General features: G+C 44.3%; 1 protein-coding gene across 1 annotated transcript in view; it reads left to right on the top strand.

Moving 5' to 3' along the window:
- The window catches only part of COG2 (component of oligomeric golgi complex 2), a 1,275,772-nt gene that overhangs the window by 93,120 nt on the left and 1,166,484 nt on the right, over positions 1–16,168 (top strand). The window contains exon 3 of the mRNA XM_044076075.1: positions 5,537–5,602. Coding sequence (XP_043932010.1) covers positions 5,537–5,602 — 66 coding nt within the window. The remainder of the gene's footprint in view (positions 1–5,536; positions 5,603–16,168) is intronic.

Here is a 16,168-nt window from a genome sequence, read left to right as displayed (position 1 = left end):
CTTCAGAGCCGGAGTGTTCCGTGCCATGTGATGTTCCTAGGCCAGTGCCGATGGCCCCTCCGGCTACATCGGTACCGACATCGGCTCTGACCCGGTCGGCTCTGTCCTAGGGGTTCGGGACTCGGGATTCTTCAGTCGGGCCCGAGGGGGACATCTCTGGACATATTTCGGTTCCGAATCTCCCTCTCAGTGCCTCTGCTCGGGAGAATTCCGACTCCTTACATGGTCTCAGAGGTTGGCCTGTCCTCGGACTTGGGGGGGGTCTTCGAGGCCATGCAGACTGCGCTGGCCAGATCGTCAGCTACATCAGGCGGATCGGTCACTCTGTCCCCCACCACTCCGGTGAGAGCCTCTGATCACCACCTATCCATGGACAGCAGAGCACCAAGGCCTAGGGATACCCTCATGAGTGGTCCCCAAGTTGCTGAGGGCCCTTCAGAGTTTGTGCCTGAGGAGCCCCCTAGAAAGAAAATGTGCAAGAGGAAGCACATAGACTCCCAGGATGAGTCCCTCACCTCTGATACTGACCTCGAGGAATCTGAGGGGTCCCCCAAGTCATCCTCTGATGATGTTTCCTTCTCTGACATCCTGGAGATACTGAAGCAAAGAGGTGACTGGCCATCCAAAGCCCCTTCCGAGGAGGAGTCTGTCTTCATTAAGGCCTTTGGTGCTCAGCCCTCCACCTCCTTGGTGTCCCCACCCTTTGACGAGCTCCTTGATTTGATCTGTCGAAGGGTGTAGGAAAACCCTGATTCTGTGGAGCCCATACCCAGGCGTCCCAATAAGTTTCTTTCTGCTCCGCAGGGTAAGGAGTTTTTGTCCAAAGGAGTTCCTGTAGATGCCATGGTGGTGGCGGCGGCCACTCAGAAGGAAGTAGCAGAGACCTCTTCTTCCTTCCATCCTCCTAACAAGGAGTCTAGGACCATGGACCGGTATGGGAAGCATACCCCCTCTCATCAGTAAGCTTTACCTTACGGTCGCTGAACTATCTGTCTCCTTTCACTCTGCTCCAGAGAGATCTCCTCAAGGAGTTAGGAGGTACTCTTGCGGGTAACATCCCTGAGGCGGTGGCCCAGATGGTTAATGCCCAGGTGTCTACCCTCAATTCCATTGTCAACTCTTCCATGCGGCTCATTTCGTATGCAGCCGAGGGAGCGAGTAGGGCAGCAAGCTCAGGAATTGCCCTTAGAAGGCAATCCTGGCTGCACCTGTGTCACTTTGCGGAGGCCTTCAAGTCTTCCTTCACTGACGCCCCCTTTGATGGTTCTTTTTTGTTGGTAACCAAAGTGAAAGACACCCTCACCAGGTGCGAGCAAGAGGGAAAGACCCTGTCTGCCATAGGGGTCTGTTTTTCCCTTCCTTCTAGGCCTTACCCCCCAAGGCCCAGCGGGGTGGGAAGATGTGGTTCAAGAAATCACAGATGTTTTTTCCTGCCACACAAGGTGAGCCCCCTCCAGAGGCAGAGGAGGTGGAGGTTATTCAGGGAGACGCCGCCCTAGAGGCAGAGGGGGCCCCCGTAATTCGGGAGACCGCAATTCCTTTCGCGGCTCTCCCTACTCTTGTTCCTGAGGTAGTGCCCGGCTGTGCTTGTCCGGAGCCAGTCGGAGGTCCAATTTCGTTATATCCGGAAGCCTGGAACAGCATCACCCAGGACCGATGGGTATTACGAATAATTTCCGGAGGTTACCTCATTCCGTTTATATCAAACCCCCCTTCAGTCAGAAAAATCCCAGACGTTTCATCCAGCCAAAGGGATCAAGCAGCCTCAGAGGTTTCAAAGCTGCTAGGAAAAGGAGCCATCCAGCGTGTCCCCTCAGACCAGATCAGATTAGGGACTTACTCAAGATTCCTACTCGAGATTCTTTTTGGTGCCAAAAAGAACAGAGGACTTGAGACCCCTAGATCTCAGCCAACTGAACAACTATATACAGAAGTCCAAGTTCCGTATGGTCACACTACAATTGATTCTTCAATTGTTGGGAGAGGAGGTATGGATGTGCTCCATCGACCTCAAGGATGCTTACTACCATGTAAAAATGGACAGGGCATCCAGGAGTCACCTACGCTTCCTGCTGGGAGCCAGTCATTTCCAGTTTTGAGCCCTGCCCTTTGGTCTTACCACAGCCCCCAGGGTGTTCACCAAATGTATGGCGGTGGTGAAGGCTCACTTGAGACGTCAGGGATTCCAAGTGTTTCCGTATCTGGACGACTGGCTACTTACCGCCCCCACCAAGCATCAACTAGTCCAAACCAGGGACGCTACCATTACTCTGTCAACAGTTGGGCATAACACTAAATTGGGAAAAATCTGCCTTGTTGCCCTCGCAGCGTGTCACCGTTATAGGCGCATAATTAGACACCATTCGAATGCGAGCATTTTTACCGCAGGACAGGATCAGAGTCTTACAACAACAAATACACATCCTGATGCCCCTGAGGAAAGCGAAGGCAAGATGGGTTCTCCATCTCCTGGGGACCATGGCGGCAACAATTGTGCAATCTCGCTAGAGGGACCAACATATGAGACTTCTCCAATGGCTCCTCTTTGTTCAATGGTCTCTCCAAAAATTTCCACTTTCTCAACCCATTTTGCTCACAGACATGCAAACATGACCTCAGTTGGTGGCTTTGCACCAATAATTTGGATGGGGGAAGGCCCTTCGTTCCACCCATCCTGGTTGCCACAGTGACCACGGACGCCTTCCAGATGGGGTGGGGGGGCATTATCTTGGCAGGACAGTCCAAAGCACATCACGAGATACATCTGCATATCGACGTCCTAGAGATGAGAGCAGTGCTACTTGTGTTGCAGGCACTTCAGAGCTTTCTACCTCTAGGGACGATTGCAATACACTCTGGCAACATGTCAGTAGTGTGGTATCTAAACAAGCAAGGGGGAACCAGGTATTAAAATGCACATTCCGGGGAAGTCCAACGTGATTGCGGACAGGCTAAGCAGAGCTATTCTGATGCCTTATGAGTGGTCCCTGAATCGTCTAATTGCAGAACGAATCTTCAGCAGATGGGGTCAGCCTTGCTGCGACCTTTTTGGCAGCCCCCTCAATGCCAAATGCACCAACTACTTACACTGATCCCCCCACAGGGGGGAGTCACCCAGGGATCACGATTGGCCCTCCAGTCTGCTTTATGCTTTCCCTCCATTTCCCTTGCTGTCAAAAGTGATTCAGAAAGAGCAATCCTTGGGAAGCAGAATGATTCTGATTGCTCCACACTGGCCTCGTCAAGTCTGGTTCCCTTTGCTTCAGCCATACATTGTGGGCACTCCTTGGATTCTGGACCCTCAACCAGATTTGCTGACACACATGTCGGGACAGTTCCACCCCTCTCTGATGACCCTCCGGTTGACAGCCTGGCTACTCCACTTTTGTCGTTAGTTAGGCTTCATAAATTTTCACCGGAAGTGGTTCACATTTTATCTTCCTCTCATAAGCCATCTACTAGGAAGATTTATTCCAGCAAATGGAAGAGGTTTTCTATTTGGGCGCACACCCAAGGAATTGATCCTTACACAGCTCCGATTGCTTCAGTCTTGGAGTTTTTGTCTATGCTTTTCCATCAGGGTTCCGCATCAGCTACCATCAAAGTCCAATTGGCAGCGATCTCTAATTTTCATGTGGCTAATGAACCTAGTTTCATGGCTCATAGACTCTGTAAGGCTTTCCTGAAGGGTACTCTGTTACTCCGTCCCCCGGTCTCCGAACCTAACATGCCCTGGGATCTCAATTTTGTTCTACAAGCCCTTACTTCACCACCTTTCGAGCCTGCAGCTACCTGTGAATTGAAATTCTTGACCTGGAAAACAGCCTTCTTAACATCAATCACTTCAGCAAGGTGAGTTTCAGAAATTCAAGCCCTCTCTATCAAACCTCCATACTTAATCTTCTATAAGGACAGGGTTTCTCTTCCACCAAAACCTTCCTTTCTTCATAAAGTGGCTTCCGTGTCTAACCTTAATCAATCCATTGAGTTGCCTGTATTCTTTCCTCAATTTTCAAACAAGGCAGAATTTAAATTTCATCAATTGGATGTACACAGACAGGTACGTTTCTATCTACACCGTACGAAAGATATCCATAAGTCTGATCAACTATTCGTCTCCTTTTCGGAAAACAAAATTGGGTCCCCAGTCTCCAAGATCTCCATATCCAGATGGATATCTAGTTGCATCTCTTTCGCCTACCAAGCGGGAGGAAAAGATCTGCCATTTCCAGTCAAGGCTCACTCTACTCTGGCTGTTTCTACATCTACAGCTTATCAAGCCAGATTGTCAATGGATGATATATGTGCTGCATCTACTTGGGCTTCTCCTCACACGTTTGATTCTCATTACAAATTGGATGTGGTTTCTAGGGGCAGGTCGTCCTTTGGCTCCACAGTACTCAGGAGTATTTTCCTATGAGCCACCCAGGATGTAGGTGCTAGGGACGCTGTCCCATGGGTAAGAATGTAGGCGAGATAGGACTACATAACATCAGGAAGTTATGTACTCACCATAACGTTCGATGTATGTAGTCCATCTCTCCTCACATTCTTACTTACCCTCCCACCTTCCCCCTTCCTGGAGGATCTGGAGGTTAGGTTGTTATTTACAGAGTTCCCTTTACTTAAGCTTATTCTTTTTATCTGGATGTTGTGTATGCATGGGGTATGAATGAGAATTGCAGCAAACTAGATCTGGTGATATGGAGCAGTGCACCATGGGATACCTGCTTAGTCCAGCCAGTAGAAGACTTCGACCTAGAAAAGTTTGGCTGAGTCGGAGCTGATATTCGGCTCCGAACCCATGGGTAAGAATGTGAGGTGAGATGGACTACATACATCGAACATTATGGTGAGTACATAATTTCCTGTTCATCAGCATCTTGGTCAACAATTCACACCTTTTAGATCTCATTACAAGTTGGATGTGCAATCTAGAGGGCATGCATCCTTTGTCTGCTATTCTCAGGAATGTCCTTCCTCGAGTCCACCCAGCTTCTTTTCAGCAGCTTGAGAATCTGTCCCAAATGTTGAATCGGATGAAAATAAACATCGGATGTGATACTTGTGTACTTGCCATAACACTAGATCTGTGTTATCTCTTTTTCACCCGGTTCAACATCCCTCCCTCCCTCCCTTCTTCCCTTTCCAGATTGCCATTTGCATTTTCTAGGATTCTGACATCTCTCAAGTTAAGACCCCTTCTGTCTGTTCCAGATCACGTTTCCTAAGCATGGAATGCTTTAGGTTATTTTTTTTTCCATTTTTTAATATTTGGTCTGTATAATTAGTGTATTGAGCAAACTTGATCTGAGGTAAATAAGACAGGAGGAGGGAATTGTGGGTAGAGGAGGAGTCAGTGTGTCTGATCCAAAACTCTGGTAAAAGGCAGAGAGGTCAGATTCAATCAGATCTGACAATCCAAAAGTTGAAGTGGATGAAAATGAGACTATGCGGATCTAGCTTTATGGTAAGTAAGTAAGTAACTATCATATATTTTCATTGTAGTGACTTTTTTTTTTTTTTTTTTTTTTAGGTTGGCATGGATAAAGCCCTGAACCAGCTTAGTGTGCCTTTAGGACAGTTAAAAGAAGAAGTATTGGTGAGTATTTTGTAGGTTTCTTTTAACAGTTATTCTCTGATTCTTTGCTATGCCTATGCCCTGACTGTACAAATATGAAAAAGCTTGGGAAAGACCACCACCATGGTCTGAGCAAGTCCTCTATTTATTACACCTAGCCTATGGACAGCTGTATCTCCCCAAAAGACTTTTACTTACCCCATTCTACTTCAGAATTGCCCATATACAAGTGCTGTTGTCATACTTGTCGTACATACATATACGCACACACACACACACACACACACACACACACACACACACACACACAATTAGTTGCAAAGTGTATATGCAGGTTCTTTCAAGTATAGCTGTATGCACGCAAGTAGGGTGATTTAGTGAGTAAAAAGATGCATGTTAGGGATGTGAGAAGGGATCTAATTGGTAAAGAATGAAAAGGGCTTCCACTCTATTTCTGAGAGCCATAGCAGATTGGAAGAGACTAACAGTGTGAACTGACAGAAATGGTGCTTATAGACTGTTTTTGTAAGAGTGGGAAGTTAGGTTAGGCATGGCCTTGCTCTTAATAGCTTGGGAAGGGACTATTTGAGAAAAACTGCAGTATTTTTGCAGACTGGAATGGAGGCTAGATGGACAGACAGGAGCACTGAACACTTCTCTTCATGGTGAATTTAGACATCAAAAAACTGGCAACTTCCCACGTCAAGCACGAGGAGTGATTTACTTGCTATGTGTAATAGCTTCAGCGATATTAAAGCTGTTGATTTCAGGCTGTGTACATCTAACAATGCAAATGCTGCACTATTTCTTTAGACTTGTTAATGCAAATGCTGGGCTATTTCTTTAGACTTTTTACCTGAATGGTTATAAATTGCGTAAAATAAATTGCGTAAAAATGAGACGCAACTTCACATTTAAGTGTACTCATTTGAATTCCTAGTTTTTGTTGACATTTTGTGTAATTCATTATTTCCATGGACATAAGATCTGTGCTTCTCTTCATGTATGTATAACTTGTATTTCTTATTCTTTAAATTTATTTCAGTGTAGTACTCTTGCTCCAGAAATCCAGGGTTATGAAATAATAGAAACAACTTGTTTAATACTACTACTACTACTAATAGTAAATTACACTTTATTACGAAATACTGAAACAATATATTTATTTAGCGCTTTTATTTTTACTGAATACAAGATCATCTGTTCAACATTCATTTCAATCAAGTGTCAAATAAAACCATTAACATTTCTCAGAAGTTAGCAATTTAAAACCAGTATGCTAAATTACCTGTTAAAATCTGTCATGAGTTCTAAAAAGCATTAAACATTAATGCATTTGTTAAAATCAAGCGGTTGAGCTACATTCACTTTCAGGTATTTATTTTCTTACTTTTCCAAAAAACAGTCATGATTGCCCTCGGGTCTGTTTTTTTACTACAGCAGTACCAAAAAATAAAAACTTGTTAAAATGTTTTTACATATCTTTGATTGTTTACGTATGGCATTATTTGTATCACATTTGTATTGCATAAACATATTCATATAAGTGCTGTGACAGTTTTCTAGTAGTTTTACATGCATTACATGAGACTTGCACTTGATGACTGTACTGTGTACACATTTGAAATCCACTCCAGCTGAGTTATTCATATGATTTAAATAAATTGATGGCATATATTTTTATACCTGCAGGAACTGCAGAAACCACTTTTGCATGTTTGTGACCCACCAATCAACAGCCCTAGAAGTCTTAAAACTTTGTTGATAAGCTCAGTCACAATAATTTCCAAAAATCATGAAACCCGGGTAGTGTTCCAAAGCAACAAGGCATTATTTGTCATAGACCAGTGATCCTCCGTAACAAAAAAATTTAGAAATCTGATTTTTTTTTGTTTTGTTTTGTTACTGAGAATCGCTTGTCTGTGACGAATGAAGACGAATGTTAGAAATGTGAGATATATATATATATATATATATATATATATATATATATATATGTATGTATGTAATTTTTTTTTTTATATACTGAGGATTGCTTTTTTTTTTTTTTTTTGTTAATGAGGATTACCCGGGTTCCATGATTTTTGGAAATTATAGTGACTGAGCTCATCAACGAATTTTAAGACTACTAGTTTTTCTGTTTTTTATTTTTTCCTCAACCTCAACACTCGTGTTGGTGAGGTTGCAGCTAGACAGATGTCCTTCTATTCTCATAGCGACCTGAATGTCCGGCCAGTATACTAAAGCGCTAGTCACTGCAAGATATGCGAGACATCTGACGTTGGCCATAGGGTGTGTGGGCCATAAAAGGGATGTCTGCATGTACCTTCCTCAGAACTTTCTCTGCCACCAGTTGAACATCAGCTCATCCTGCCACTGGATTCTGCAATTTATAGATAAGTACCCTGTTGGGCCTTTGTCTTGTTATTTTCTTTGGTCACTGCGTGTCTACCCAGGTTCATGTCATCCACAGAAGGAAGGTGGTAGGTATGGATGTTAGATACTTCATAAGGACACCCACTACTTGTGCCTGTTTTGCCTAGGGGACAACCACGACCATAAAGCCTGCGAGATTTGTCAGGCCTTTGCCCCAAAGACTCATTGCAGCTGTCTGCATGCCCTTAATATCTATCTAGAGAACCTACTCCTCAGACGTCTCATTCTTGCAATGGAAGGGCTGTCCAGCCATACCGCTGAACCACCGAAAAAGGCCAAAGTTACCAGGCCTGATCCTACTGCTGCACCTCTTCCACCTGATGTTATCCCTGTGGTGAGGTATGGCTGGAGGAACATGCAGAACCAGCAGACTTTGTTATAGTAGGTACAGTTCTGGAGGTCACAAAACCAAGGTCTGAAAGCATGTTTGTTGAGGTAACGCAGACGACGGGTGCCAACGACGAGGGGGAACCCTTGCTTTGCTGCAGACGTCCAGACTGATCCTTCCACCATTAGTGAGGCTTCTGAACCTAGGCCTTCCTTAGAGCCTATGCCCTCCAGGCCTGTTTCTCCTTTAAAAAAGAAACAGAAAACCAAATGTGTGACTTCACCTCCGGAGAGCTTGCCTGATTGGCAAGCTTTCTCTCAGTGTTTGTTCAATGCCTTTATGGCCTTCCATGGCTGCTGCTTCTCCAGCTGTGTCTCCTATTATCAGCCCTAGGCCTCAGACTGTAGAACGTTTTACAATAGAGGCCGAAGACTCTTCAGATTCCTCTTCAGAGGATTCTCTGTCTTATACTTCTTAAATGTCTTCCCCTCTAGGATGTGCCTCCCCAGAAGAGGACTCTGCTGAGGGGGGGGGGGGTTCCCTTTGGGGAGGACCTTACCTTTGGAGAAACTTTCTCAGATGAGAGTTTTTTTCAAATGGGACTCCACAAAAATGTCTGAGGTCCAAAAGAGGTGGTACGAACTCCTACAAATGGATACCTCTTCACCTTCTGCCACTCCACCAGTTCTACCAGCCTTCCTGGATGCTTTTTCAGCAGCTTCTAAAAATCCTGAATCCCAACCCCCTGCTCCTAGAAGGCCTGACAGATTTTATAAGGTCCCTGAAGGGGTGACATTTCTAATCAAATGCCCTGTTACAGATCCTGGTACCATTTCTGTCTCTGCAGACAAACCCTCCAGACCGCTACCCTCTACCATTTTCCTTCCTTATAAGGGCAACAGAATTATGGAGCGAATTGGCAAGAAGGTGTACACCTCAGCCACTTTGGCATTTAGGGCCAGCAACTGCCAGACACATATGTCTAAGTAATCCCTGGCCCTTTTGGCTCTGGTTTCAAAGCTGTTGGATGATCTTCCTGATTCAACCACAAAGTCAAGCAAGACAATACCTCAGACTCTTAAGACATACGGCTTCTACAATCCCCACCCCATGTTGCCACTGGCAAGACTCCACATGAAGAAATTTCAGTGGTACCTGGAAAGGCTCACCCAGACTCTATCACAGCTTGCTGTAAGAGAAAGGTTAGTTTGCTTTTTATTTCTTGTACTTTGATTTACTTTATTGCCTTTTTGTATTTTGTATACTGTGATTTGTTTTCTTTACACTGTGTTTTACTTGTTTTCTGCTTTTAACTGCATATTAAAACTTGAAAAGAGACCACAGCTCTCTCTCTCATGATTCAGACAGAAATTAGAACAGGTCAATTAATAGTCACACACAAGTTAGAGCAGGTCAGTTAAGGTTAATCATCTGTAAACTGAGGGGGTGGAGCTAGGAACCAAACCTTCCATTTAAGGGGTAAAATAAAACATTTCAAAGCTTTACTGGAAAAGCTTGCCCATTCTCTGCCACAGCTTGCTGTGAGGGAAAGGTTAATTTGCATTTTATTTCTTGTACTTTGTATTACGTTATTGCTGCTTTTTTCTATTTTATATATGATTTTTTGTTCTTTTTACACTGTCTTACTTGCATTCTGCTTTTAACTGCATATTAAAACTTGAAAAGAGACCACAGCTCTGTCTCTTGTGAGTCAGACAGCATTTTTTCCCACCCTCCCACCGTGTTACTGTTGTGTTCTTAAACACCACTGTCTTTCTAGTTGCCTGCCCCTAATGTTAATTTGACCATGTATCTCGTTCCCTCTCTCCTTTCACTGTCTGGTGTGAGTAAGCACAAGATTATCATTTTGTGAAATCACTCCCCTTCAGCTATTTAAATTTATTGGCCATCCTACTGTATTCCATAGTACCAGAATTCAAAAGTGCCCATCTCCCTTCTTTCTGTCTTGCTTTTTTTAAAAATAGTAGCATTCCACTAAACTTAACTGTTTAGACAGCTAAAACTTAAGTTACCTACTTTCATATGTAATTGCTTAGTGCACACTGCAGTGTTTAGGATAAACCATTTTTTCGTCTTACCTTTAAGCATTTATTGCATGACCAGCAGTTATTGGAGAGCCCACATTCTGCCTGTCAGTAATTATCTTGGGATTAGTGCTTCTCTTTTCTCCTGGTGCGAGAAGGAGTACAGGGGCATTATTTCCTGGAGATTTCTGTTCACCAGAAAGCCTAATAACAGCTTTATAGGTGGCAGCTTGGAATCTGTGTTTATATTCTGATCTTGGTGAGAGAAGGAGCAGAGTGCACTGATTCTTGACTGTTTCAGGCTGGAAAGTGAGTGTTTGTGCTTAACGTACCTGATTTGTCTGGTTGCTATTGAAGGCATCTACCAGAAAAAACTACAAGCCTACAGACCCTTGCATCATCTGGGACACGACTGTGGATCTCCAAACAGGCTGTGGCCTGCTTCTCTTCTTGGGATTGGTTCTAACATTTTGCTTCTGGTGACAGAAGAAGCAAAGGAGCATTGTATCCCAACAGAGTTAAGCTGTGGTGAGACCAGCATTAGTAGTAGCCATGCAGTAGCCATTCATGCGACTCCCCTCTTTTCATCATGCTAATTCTTTGTTTTCAGTAAGTACTGCTTGATTTGTGTTTAACTTCAGAATATTTGCATTAATACATCATCCTTAAATTTTCAGGGTCTACGTATTAGTTTCCACTCAAGTGTTTGCCGGTGCTCTGTACAGACTCAGACACCTTGAGTAAAATGTTTTTCCTGTAAAAGCACAATTGAAAGTTCTCTAATACCTAGTTGCACATAGGACAACTAGTTTGCTGTGACAAGCACTGCCCACATAGTTGCAAACCAGATGCTCCTGACAGTGATTGTTATTCTCACTCCAACTGTCTAATAAATAAAAAAGGGTCTGTTGCCATGGATATGAACTTTAATGCTGTCTCTGTTACCGGGTTGGTGGATATGGGCATCCTGAGGCAGTGTAGAAATTGCCTCATGTTTACTGACAACCAGTTAATTCTCAAACAAACTGATATGGTATGTGAAAGATGTGTTTACACAATGTCACTGGAGGCAAAGCTCTCACATAAAAGTACTCCTAATGTCAAAAAGGTTGTCAGTAACACACATGCTGCACCCATCAAGCACAATTCAAAGCAGACATATAGCTCTGCATATGCTGAGACACTTGCATGTAACCTTCCTAAACCACAAATACCTCCTAGACGAAATACACATAACAAGTACCCTCAGCAGCCCAAAATGCACTGTTTCAGAACAACACCACATCAACTACATATCATGGAGCCTCTACCTCTAAGCCCATGAGGCAAGTCGCCACACAGTCCAACATTCTAGTCATTGGAGACTCCACCGTGAGACCCACTGATGTCCCTCTCACCAGTCTGAGTAAGGAGAAAGTTGCAGCCACTTGCTTAACAGGGGCTAAGATCTGCCACATCATGCATGCACTCAGGTCATTGGACCACAATTACCAATATGACTCGATCATAGTCCATGTGGGAGTAAATGACCTGAGATGTACCTCCCTAGACTATATGAAGAGTGACATCGTGGGACTCTTGAAATATGTTTCGCAGGCTGGTGTGAGCCTAACATTGAGCAGCATTTTACCTTCTCCGAGGATGATGCCACAATACAAACAAAAGATGATTGACTTAAATAATTGGCTTAGTTTCTGGTGTCATTCTAAGGGGGTGCAGTATTTGTCAGCATGAAAGGAGATGGTTAACAGACCACGCTGCTCTGTCAGGGTTGGTCTGCACCTTTCCTTTTTAGACTTTTGAATATTAGATAAAACATTGTCTTCCCCCATAGTGCCGTTTTTAGGCAATGCCAAAATGAAAGTACTTCTAACATAGCAAATCAAAACCAAGAAAATCTAAAGGTATTACTGCTCAATTCTAGGACTCTAAACAAAGAAACTTCACTCCCCAGAAGCTCTCTTTATCGTGTAGACTGCTGATGTCTGTGCAGTCACTGAGACATGGTTTAGAGCTGCGGAGAGCACACCGACAGTGCAAGGTTATAATGCCTTCCACACATTTAGGCCAGCTGCTTCAGAGTCTGGGACTAAAGGTGGAGTTGTCTCTGTTTACATCAAAAATAAATGTACTTCAAAGCTGGTTAAACAGGGCAATGCACTTGAGCTGCTCCATATTCAAATCACCATAGGTAAAATCCAGCACCACTTCCTTGCAAGCTATACGTCCCCCTATATGACCCAGGATACCCATACCATTTATTTAAACTTATTAGAATCTCTAACCATCAAACCCAATACCATATTCATGAGTGACTTTAATTACTCCACTATTAATTGGAAATCCTGTATGACACTAAACGTACATGCACAGAGATTCCTGGATTGTGTAAACACACGCTCCCTGGACCAGATGTTTAGTACACCAACCAGTGGTGCCAACCATACTGGATCTAGCCCCATTAATATGGGAGACTGCTGCACACCCCTACTGTAATGCCTTCCATGGTAAGGTCAGACCACAAAATGTTCTAATTTGAAGTAAAAATAAATCCTGGACCCCCCAGCTAAACCTGGAATGTTCAGGAACTATTCTAAGGCTAACCTCCTGCTATTAAGTGAGAACCTGTAAAAATTCCAGGCCCCCTTAAACCCTGGGAACACTTCTGCCTATGCAGAACTGTTCACAGAAATCGTGTTCAAGCATGTTAATAGCTGCATAGAGGCAGCAGTACCCACCAGGAAGAAGTACAGAACTAACTCAAAAAACAAACCACACTAGTGGAATCACAAAATCAGTAGGCTGTATAACAGGAGGAAGAAAATCATGGCAAAAATTAGGAGGTCCTGCACCCAGCAGGATAAAAACACTCTCTCATCAAGCTAAACAGCTCAGAGGACAAATATAGTCTACTAAAACCAAATTTGAGGTATGTTTGGCCACCCAGACCAAGGACAACCATGAAACATTCTTTAGCTATGTCTGCAACCTCAAAGGCAGTACACAATTGTGTGCAGAGCTCATTGTAAATGGAGCCACGTATACTAAGCCAGAAGATATAGCAAACCTCCCGGCTGATAAATTCAGCTCCAGCTTTACTCCTCTCTCCCCTTCAACCTTCCCTCAGGAAATTTATCTTCCAATGTAATCCCCCCCTACTATCACTAGGGAAAAGGTTCTTGATGCTCTCTCTAAGATCAAGAACACTGCAGCAATGAAACCAAACAATATCCCAGGATGTCTTCTAAATAGCATGAAACATGACCTGTTAGGGCCTCTGAAATTACTGTTTAGCCTTCAAACAGGCTTCGTGCCTCATAAATGGAGAAAGGCAACAGTTATCCTTCTCCACAAAGGTGGGCGATCTACAGACCCTGGAAATTGCAGACCCATAAGTCTCACTAGTCTTGTATGTAAAGCCGTGGAAAGTATTGTCATGGAGATGATCAATGCAGGTATAGTAAACCTCCAGACACAGGACCCAGCCCAGTTTGGTTTGATTAAGGGCAGATCATTCCTACTTTTCCTGGTGGACTTGTTTGAGAAGGTTACCAAAGCAATGGATGAGGGCAAAATCGTTCACACTGCCTACCTTGACCTGGCCAAGGCATTTGACACAATACCGCACTCTGGCATTGTTGACGAACTCGATGTTGGATACAAACCCATATGTCACCCAGTGGATATCCAACTGGCTCACAGACAGGACCCAGGAAGTTAGAATTGGGGAGTCCACCTCTACAAAGAGGCCATTCACAAGTGGAGTCGTTCAGGGGATCAGTCATTGGACCGCTCCTTTTTGGCATTTACTTTTCCAAAGCTGAGGCCAATGTCAGTGTTCTCTGGCTGACAAAAGTTTGCAGATGATTGCAAATTAGGAGCTGTCATTGAATCTCACACTGACAGAAATGTTCTCCAGGAGGGGCTGACACAGACAAACAACTGGTGTCAGAGCCATGGACTAAAACTGTATGCCAAGAAATGCATAATAGTATCCTTTGGGAAGTCTTTCATCCCTGGTAACTATCATATTGACAGCACACCCCTTAGAGCTGACCCAATAGTCAGGGACTTGGGGACACACACAGTAATCCAGCCTCTAATTATAGTGTGTCTACAGCAGTGAGGAAGTCATTCTGTGTTGTGCAACTTATAAACAAAGGTATGGCATCCAAGTCCAAGAAAGTCATTGTTCCACTGTATTCGTCATTCATCAGACCTATCATTGAGTACAGTGCCCCCTTTGGTATGTACCTAACCAGGCATATCCAACAATTGGAACGTCCGCAGAGGTTCCTCACTAAAATAATACCAGGTGTAAGTAATGTGGCTTATGCAGACTGCCTCAGGGCCCTATCCCTGTATTCTGTCTCCTACACTCCTTTGAGGGGAGATCTATGCCTGGCATACAGGGCATTGTCAGACCCCACTGTGATGGACCTCCTGCATATCCACAAAACAAATCACACCAGAATTACCCATTTTAAAGACTTAAACCTTGCCTGTGATATAAATAGGACCTGTAGGAAAGATAGGTGTGTGTCCCAGACACTGCCCCGTCTATGGAACAGGCTCCCCATCCATGTGAAGCAAAGTTCCTCCCTAACCCAATTTAAGTGCAACTTGGACATTTGGATGGGAAACTGGAAATTCATCCCTGGTTTGGTACATATGTCTCTAATGGACACAAGTAATCTGTAAATGCTTCATCTCCCAGGCCTATGCTTACACTTATCAGGGGAATCTGAACTTGCCAGAGATTTGGGATGCATGGCTAGGCTTAAAATGGCCCTTGTGGTCATTTAGTGTAGTAAACGTGTATGAACGTGGAACGGACACTACCACCCCTTGGGCCACACCATTCCCTTCCTACCATGCATAAGGAAGGAGATGCTTTGGTGGGTGGATCAAATCTCTCTGAACCCAGGACTTCCCTCATAACCCCTAACTCCAGTCCAGGAAATGTACACAGATGCTGCACACTGGGGTTGGGAAGATGCTCCGGGCAGCTTGAAGTTGCAAGGCACTTGGACAGGCCCCTTCAAGAGGGAGCACACCAGCATCAGAAAGATGAGGGCTCTCGTCTTTGCACTGAGTGCATTCCAAGATATTCTGAAGCAAGGACCCCTGAAGTTGTTCATGGACGACACTACTGTTCTTTGGTATGTGAACAAGTGTGGGGGAACAAGATCATACTTGCTATGCAGACTTTCACTTCAGGCCTGGGCATTGGCAGTCCAGCATGGAGTCATTCTGCAGGCTGTTTATATCCCCTCATCTCAGAACACTCAGTCAGATATCTTGAGCAGGTCCGTGTCACAATCACACGAGTGGATGCTACACAGGGATGTGTTTCTGGACATAGATCTGTTTGTGGTGTACCCCACTTGTGCACTGTTTGCCTCCCCGCTGAACAGACAACTTCCACAATTTTGTACCGGGGCACCCAGCCCCCTATCTTATCTGTATGAATTGTTGTAGGCAGGGTTGGCATATTCCTCTGTTAAGGCCCACCTTGCTGCTATTTCTGCTTATCTGCCTCTTGACCCTCCACTTGCTTCTAGATTTCAAGTAAAGTTATTCCTGAAAGAAGTTTTATACCTCAGACCCCCCCAGGAGGCCAGTTCCACTGCCCTGGGACCTGAACTGTGTGTTAGAGAAGCTCACAATTGCCCCATTTAAGCTAGCAGTTACAGCCTGTCTAAAGTACTGCACTTGGAAAACTGTGCTACTGGTGGCCCTGACATCAGTCAGGAGAGTGTCAGGGCTCCAGGCCGT

This window comes from Protopterus annectens, chromosome 1.part1 (genome assembly GCF_019279795.1).
Source record: "Protopterus annectens isolate FY-2018-M chromosome 1.part1, PAN1.0, whole genome shotgun sequence".
Classification (NCBI taxonomy): Eukaryota; Metazoa; Chordata; order Ceratodontiformes; family Protopteridae; genus Protopterus; species Protopterus annectens.
This window is presented reverse-complemented; position numbering and strand designations above follow the sequence as displayed.